Source organism: Geosmithia morbida, assembly GCF_012550715.1.
Source record: "Geosmithia morbida isolate 1262 chromosome Unknown scaffold_10, whole genome shotgun sequence".
Lineage (NCBI taxonomy): Eukaryota > Fungi > Ascomycota > Sordariomycetes > Hypocreales > Bionectriaceae > Geosmithia > Geosmithia morbida.
The window spans coordinates 628,143-635,931 of NW_023336197.1; the positions used below are offsets into that span (position 1 = coordinate 628,143).

Below are 7,789 nucleotides of genomic sequence, written 5' to 3' on the forward strand. Positions count from 1 at the left end.
TTGACCCCGTACCTACGGAGTGAGTGAGGGAAAGAGAAGAAGAGAAGAGAAGAAAGACTAGAAGATGACGAGGAATATTGAGATGATGAGAATCAGAAGACGATAGATATATTTATATAATAGATATAGATAAGAGAGCGTGAATGTAGCAGCGTATATATTCAATACATCATGCTTCTTAAAGGCCTGACGAAAATCTATCCCGACTTGGAAGTCACATGTATGATACAATGTGTCAATTACCATTGACGTGCAAGGTTAGCCAGGGTAGCCTGATTGACAGTTGTAGCCTATTCATATGTCTATTAATATAGGGCAGGGAGAGACAAAAGAAAAGGAAAGAAAAAATAGGGTCCGTTTTGTGGGGGGGGGGGGGGGGGGGGGAGGGGAGGAGGGAGGAGGGGGATCTCGTATTTTTTTTTTTTACCATTATATTATTCGGCAATTGTACGGAGTAATAGTGCAATGATATTGTATGATACTCGCAAGTATCCGTATCCGCACATGATCAATCTTGGGCCCCCGACACTTGATGCTGCACTCGCTCAGTGCAACCTTGGGTCTTGGCCTTGTGGCCTTGGCCTGTTCTACCTAATGATAATGATAATAATAGTACTCGTACTCGTACTAGTATCAGTACCAGTACCAGTACAGGTACCTCGGGCCAAGATCGGGGGTTATACAGTGCTGGTTTTAAAAATAGAAGAATGAGAAGAAGAAGGGGGGGGTCCAGGGCTGGCAAAAAGAGTACGGTGATACACACACACACACACACACACACACACACACACACACACACACATATATATATATTTATATAAAACCACCAAATTTAACAGTAAATAAAAGGGACAGAAATGTTTTTCACAAAAGGAATCAAGTCATCTCATAATCAAAGTCGAGTCAACGCAGATCGAGCCAAGCCCCAGTACTAGGTCAAGTACCCAAGTCAAATCAAGCGTCGTGTCAAGGTGTTCGGGTCAGGTCAAAAAGTAGCGAGTCAAGCCAAACTGGCAAGTCGATTTCATGTCAGGTGTTGGTTGCAATGAGAGACATCTTCAATGTCGTCAAGGTTCAGCAAGATATGACTGAATGTTTGTATTGGAATGTAACCAGATTATACACCCCAAGGTAATGAAATGTATCCCATGTGAGAATGCAATTGTTCAAATCAGCGCTCGCTTTCCATATCCTTTCCTTTCCATTCCAAAATGAACCTGAACCATCCGTCAAAGTCTCTGGGGAAGAACCCCCCATTTTTTTTTCTAAAAAATAATTTTCTTTTCTTTGAAAAAAGAAAATCACCCTTTAATGAACAGGCAAAAACAAAGGGTATTGTATTTCCTTCCTTTCGACGCCAGTCCCAATTCTAAAAATAAAAAAATGATACGACTTGATATGAAAAAATATGTAGAAGAGAAGAGAATAAGAAAGGCAGGAGCGAGAGGGGAATAAGAGAAATGAAAAGGGAGGGGAAAAAAAGGAATAAACAAGATATAAGGGGGGAGGTGTTGGGTTGAGAGTGGGAAAGGAAAGAAGAAGAAGAGGGCTGAAAAGAAGAAGGAGAGGGGAAAGAAGAAGAGAGACCGAGAAATGCAGTCAAGGCGACACCGAAACATGCAGAGCACGAACCGTCACCTGGTCTGCACCTCGTCCGCGCAGTGCAGATAGGCCGGACCTGGGGGGTCATGTGTTTGCATGCAACCTATGCACTGTCGCTCCCGCCATTCCCATTGGAGCAAGAATTGTTATTTTTCCCTCCATCTCTTGCTGTCGCGCACTTGGCGCACGACAGAGAGACGAGGAGCGCAGAGCAGAATGCGGAGCAGGATGGGCGGAGACGGGAGCAGAAGCACGCTGCGTACCCCTCCGGACCGTGGTAGCTGGTCTGGATTGGATTGGAGGGGGGACCGTGGCATCGTATGCACAATGACGACGGCCCAGACTTTGGACGAGTCGAGATTGAGTCCAATAAGATCCCACCCTCGACAAGTTTCCCCATTCAGATGGATTTTCAACAGACCCGGGCGGGGAGGGTTGCAGTGCACACTCTAGGGCCGAGAAGGCAAGGAAAAGAGAAAAAAAGAGAAGGGGAAAAAAAAAAAAGGTGACAGGGCATTGGGAAAAGAGGCTGAGTCTGCCGGATGGAGAAGAAAAGAGCTCATAATCTGCTGATTGTGGAATTGTCTGTTGATGCCCAACTGTCCCTTGTGATGTTTTTTTGTTCTTTCCAAGTTTTGTCATTGTGAGGCGGTCCCGTATTGCGCATCGCCAGCAGACTGCAGCTCGAACCGTATGTACGACGTAATGCCAATGTAGCCTGCACCGGCGAGCAGCAGTCACTACCCTTGTCGAACTGCGCGGGGTTCGTGTTTCAGAGTGAACAGGCCATCCGACCGGTGGCTCTGACAGGTCTTCTGATTGTGGAAACTTGTCAAGACGCCGCCCCGCGCGCTCTGCCCGTCTGATGGTCCAGAGCAACGGGCCGGCGTGTGCATGGAACAGCGCGGGATTCGGGTTGCAAGCGGTCAGACCTGGCCCCCCTTTCTGTCGCTCTCGTCCGGCACGCGGTTCGGTTGGCATGATGCCGTTTGGTGGGAAAAAGCAAAGCAGAGGATAAAAGTGGCTCGCGGGTGCACGACGACGTCACGAATCCCGCCGGAGTGATTCTGAGGCACTGCCGATCCCGACTGACCGGTCGACGCCCACCAACCCCTCCATTGCGTAGGAAAGCAGGGTAGTAGTCGACGGGTGATCTGGGGAGAACGTCTGGTTTCGCACGTGAAGCCACTTCCTCTCCTCTTCTCTCTTCTTTTCGCTTTCTGCCACTACTCACACGCATGCAGGTAGAGGTGGCGTGGCTGGTGGGTTGTCGAGGGCTGAGGTCATGCTGCTGCGCGTACCCACGCAACTTGCCGAGATGGTTGGAACAGGGGTAAGGGAGAAAGGATGGGAAGGAAGGGGGGTCTAGGGGCAGGAGAGGGGAAGAGAAGAGGAGGCGTTTGTGCAGTGGTGTCCGGAGGGTAGGGTAGGTGGGAAGACGACGCTGGTGGATAGACGAAGGGGATTCGTGATAACTCGTCGAGGGGACGTCGCCGCAGAGCCAGCTGGGCAGACGATGTGACGTCCGGGAAGAGCGTACACGCCGGCAGGAGGAGATTCCATGTCCTCATCCCATCCCCTCACTTGTAACCGACCATCTTGGCGCAACGCTCACAGTAGTATAGGTTGTGGGCGATGCGAACCATTCCCAGAGAGCTTGCGTCGTCTGTCGAGGTGGCCTCTACGGAGCGGGCACACCTCATGCAGCGAAAGACCTCGATGGAGGCGACAGGCTGCTGGTTCGTCTTCATGATGAAGTTGGACGGGGCGGAGGCGGAGGCGACGGATGACGAGAGATCCGAGTCGGAGGAGGAGCAGGAGGAGGAGGATTCAAAGTGTTGGCTTGAAGGTCGGCAAGACATTGTTCTTCTTCGAATGTGTGCTGCACTCTGGTTTCTATTGTATGGTGTGCGTGTGAATGTGTCTGTAAATGTGTGTGTGTGTGTGTGTGTGTTTGTCTTGTTGAGTTCCCTCTCAGGGGTGGGGGCCGTGGTTTATATATATGTAAACATATACGGGGTTTTATCTCGTAACAAAATCTTTCTTTGGGCGTCTCCAGGCTGAAAAAAAAAAAAAAAGACGACGAGACCCGATGGTAAAGCAGGTAAAAGAGCCAAGACCAAGCAAGGGTGTGTGTTGTTTGTCGCTCTTCCTTGTCGGACAGGGATGGCACGGGGCGAGGCGAGACCAGGCCGGTTGGAGGGGGTGTTCAATCAATTCAGACCAGGGGTGTGACAGCGGGCGCGTACGACTATTTTGTAGAGCCGGGGGGGGGGGGGTTGGGGTTGGGTTGGGTTACTGTTCGTAATTTGCGCGTGACCGAGTGTATCGACTGTTTTTGTAGAAGACTCGTCTCTTAGTGTCGTCTCGAGGAATGCTAAGAAATCCCTTATTCAGATAGAGGGAGGGAGGGAGGAAGTTGAGAGGATCGAGCTCGTCTTTTATGGATGAAGGATGAAGGATGAAGAGTGAGGGAGGATGGGAGGAGAGGAGGAGCTCAGGAGGGAGGGGAGGGATGAGAGTCTGCTTAAAAGGAAAAGGCCCGGTTTATAGGAACAGGGGAGACGGGTGGGAGAGAGTAGAGAGAGAGAGAGCTGGCTTTGGCTGCGTCAAGGATCCGGGGGAGGTGTGCGAGCTAGGAGGGAAAAGGTAAGAGAGAGGGAAAAAAGAAAAAAAGAAGAAAAAGGAGCCAGCGGTGCAGCAGGCGATGGTACTCGATCCACGCGTCGATGATCAACGATGGTTGATGGCGTGGAGCCCGGGGGAGGAGAAGGAGAGTGACAGTAATACTCGCAGGACGCACAGGGGAGGGAGGGAGGGAGGGGGGAGAGAGAGAGAGAGAGAGAGAGAGAGGAAGAAGAGGGAGGGGGCGTAAGATTGGAATGGAGGGGCGTAAGGCAGGAAGAAGAGCGCTTCTCAGGTAGAGAGGTGGAGACGAGGGGCGTGTGAATGGGTTGAGTTTGGTGGAAAAGGTGGAAAGGGACGGGGGATCGGCAGAGGAAGATGGTTGTGGTATGCGCTTAATGAGTAAGGGACTGCGCATGTGCACGTATGCGTCTACAAAGATATACTGTTATTGGAGGCGTATATACGGGGGAGATGGCTGGAATGGAATCTATTATCTATTCTACCTATGCAGGTAATGAGTGCATGCGTGTTGCCGTCCAACGCACAAGCTACCTACGAGAGAGCACGAGATGCGATTGAATCACAGGCAGTGAGGATAGGACTGGCAGACGAGATGGACAGATCGATCCTTATCAGGGTAGGACGTCAACGTTCACCATGTTTCCGGTCTCCGTATCACGGCCATCTACGGGGAAGAAAGCCTCGGTACGGAAAAGACGGTTAGTCACTCTCTCGATTGAAGGTTCTCGACTCTCAGGATGGAGCACGAGGACGGGAAAACGTCAACTCATGGAGAAGACAAACAAACCGAAAAAAAAAAAAAAAAAAAAGGACGTGAGAATAAATAACATCTCAGATATCTCATTTAGTGGCATCTTCAAAGTCCCCGCCGTGCCGTTCCAGTTCCGTCCATCCAGCCCGTGGAGATCCGAGATGGTGTAATCTGCACAATACTAATAATACCAGCACTCAGCAGCAGTGGTGAGAGTAGCCCTGTACTACTCGTACGTCTCGGTCGAGAGATGGCGCCGGCCGTTCCGGCGTATCATGGCAGAGGGTGGCATTATCGCTGGTAATAGTACGTACAGCATGTAATCTGTATACGGATGGGGTATGGGACCCCTGGACTTGACGTTGGATTACGAGTGTACGATGACTCTCGACACCCGAAAAAAAAAAAAAGGCATTGAAAGAATGAGAGAAGGGAAGAGAAGAGAGAGCCGACCGGTGAAGCCTCTCTCTCCCTCCCTCTCTCTCTCTCTCTCGCCCTCCTATCTCTGTTTGTCGCGGTGAGGCCTACATCGCTCCTCGGGCATCACCTCAGCCACATTTTCATGCCGCCATTATGCCGCACCGGACGTGGGACAGGGGCACAGGTCACACACACCCAGCCGCGGGGAAAAAGAAAAGTAGAAAAAAAAAAACGGACGACAATGAGGAGGAAGAAGGACAGGCAGCACATGGGAAGTGATGGTATTGTAGAATATACATGTACGATCTGAACCGGTTAATTCTAAAGAGGAGAAGAAGAAGACATTTCTTGCATGGAAGGAGTAGAAACCCTGCAGGGGAAGTACAGAGAGAGAAGGAAAAAGAAAGGTTAGGAAAAAAAGCAAAGCATGCAACGCAGCTGAAGACTGGGTCACCCACTCTCCCCTTGGCCCTACCCGTAATAAGAAATACCAGCTGCAAAGACCGTGGGCCAGCACCAGCACCACCCAACGCCCTGTTGGGCGCGATGACCTGACTCATCCTCCCTCCACGATGGATACGCTAAGAGTCACCGTGGAGGGTGGTGGAGGGTGAAAAGTTTGGAGGGGGTGGGGGGGGTGCTTCTGTAAATTATTCCAGGAGCCACTGTAATCTGTAATCTGTACTCGTACAGGCCACGACTGTACAAGAGACTGTACAAGAGACTGTACGGGGAGTGTATAGAAGAATACCATCTCTATCCTAGAGCATAGTGTTGTCTGATATATGCATATATAGAGCATCCTCTACTTGTTTTATCTTTTTGTAATAATTTTTTGGGTAGGAAGGGGGGGGGGTTGTGCATCTGCATATCTCTTCTCTCTCTCTCTCTTTCTTCGATGCTTGTTTCTTGCTGCTTGCTGCTTGTTTGTTTCTCTGCAAGTATACACTCTTCCATTCCCTTCTGCTCCTCTCCATCGTGCGTGTGCGTGTGCGTGTGCGTGTGTGTGTGTGTGTACCTGCAATGCGTGATGTCCTGGGCTAATCCTCGATCTCGGCAACCTTCTGCCAAGACCTACATGACCACACCACAATCACCACCCAGTGATATCCTACTTTCTCTGCTCGTACTAGTAGTTTTACGGAGTATTTTTTACGATGCACTACCACCTCCATCGACTCTATCCTCTCCCCAATTATCTGGCCCGTAAACAAGTTTCCTGAAACAGTACTCCGTACCACCCACCTTTTCGCTTCCTCCAGCAGTGAAGAGCACGGAGAGGGCGAGAGGGCGAGAGGGCGAGAGAGAGAATGCATCACCACCACCACCACCACCACCACCATACACTCCCACAAGAAATGACAAGAAAGGGGGGGAAGGGCCAATGTCGTCAGCCAGCATGAAGCCACCATCTCTGCCTTTCTCTCTCTCTCTCTCTCTCCCCCCCCCCCCCCCCCCCCCCTCTTCTTTCTTTTAACCGCGCAGAGATGGGAGGTCATGTGGGACACTTATGACGCTGTAGAGGACAGTACAAACAAGTTTTGATACCATCAGAGACTGCTTGATCACGCTTCTATACGTGTCGTACGAGTAGTCATCTACGCATGTATTACAAGTCGTACGTTACGCCGTAACACACGTTCGAGAGTCTGTACGTGATGGATGATGCACACAGCTCTCTTCGACGCCCCCCCCCCCCGAGCCCGGAATGGTAACAGCCAGGTCGTCGTCGGACTAGAGAGTAGGAATGAGAGAAGAACATTGCGTGTATTACCACGCGCGCGCACGCACACGCACGTACGCACGCACGCACGCACACATATACACATATACACACTCTCATACGCACACACTCATACACGCCCACACATCATACACACTCGTACACACGGAGCGAGCACCGTCACCTCCGATTCAGAGACGCACATGGACCTACATATCATCCCCCCCCCACTCTCCCCGATCGAGGAGGGCTCTGCAACCTACGGCCCGAGGCGCAACGACACGGTGCGCCCGTATTATTAGTTGCAGCTCAGCCGTCTAGACAGGAACAAGGGCTCCCCCCTACTAGTTCCGACAGGATAAAGTACGGAGTTACTGCTCGTGTGCTCGTAGTGCGTTCATCACTCGTTGGCTCGTTGGCTCGTTGGCTCGTTGGCTCGTTGGCTCGTTACATCCAGTGATCAGCAAGGGGCCATGCCGTGAGATCAGCACCGCTACTTGATGCAATTTGACAAGCCACCGACAAACGAACGTGGGTGAGGCTGACATGAGCATGCGGTCTTGATTTCTTTCTTGTTTCCCTCAACGTGAGTTACCGGGGTTAAAAAGGAATCAAATCTCAACCTCCCCCCACCTCCTCTGCCC

General features: G+C 51.0%; 2 protein-coding genes across 2 annotated transcripts; both read right to left on the reverse strand.

Moving 5' to 3' along the window:
- Nucleotides 1–3,182: 3,182 nt before the first annotated feature.
- GMORB2_1677 (uncharacterized protein) lies at nt 3,183–3,464 on the reverse strand (the record flags this gene model as incomplete). Its single annotated transcript, XM_035463658.1, has 1 exon — nt 3,183–3,464. One exon carries the CDS (start codon nt 3,462–3,464, stop codon nt 3,183–3,185), a length of 282 nt encoding a protein of 93 aa, XP_035320489.1.
- A 433-nt stretch (nt 3,465–3,897) lies between these two features.
- Nucleotides 3,898–4,645, reverse strand: GMORB2_1678 (uncharacterized protein; the record flags this gene model as incomplete). Its single annotated transcript, XM_035463659.1, has 2 exons — nt 3,898–3,934; nt 4,587–4,645. The coding sequence occupies 2 exons, from the start codon at nt 4,643–4,645 to the stop codon at nt 3,898–3,900; spliced, it is 96 nt and encodes a 31-aa protein (XP_035320490.1).
- Nucleotides 4,646–7,789: the final 3,144 nt, after the last annotated feature.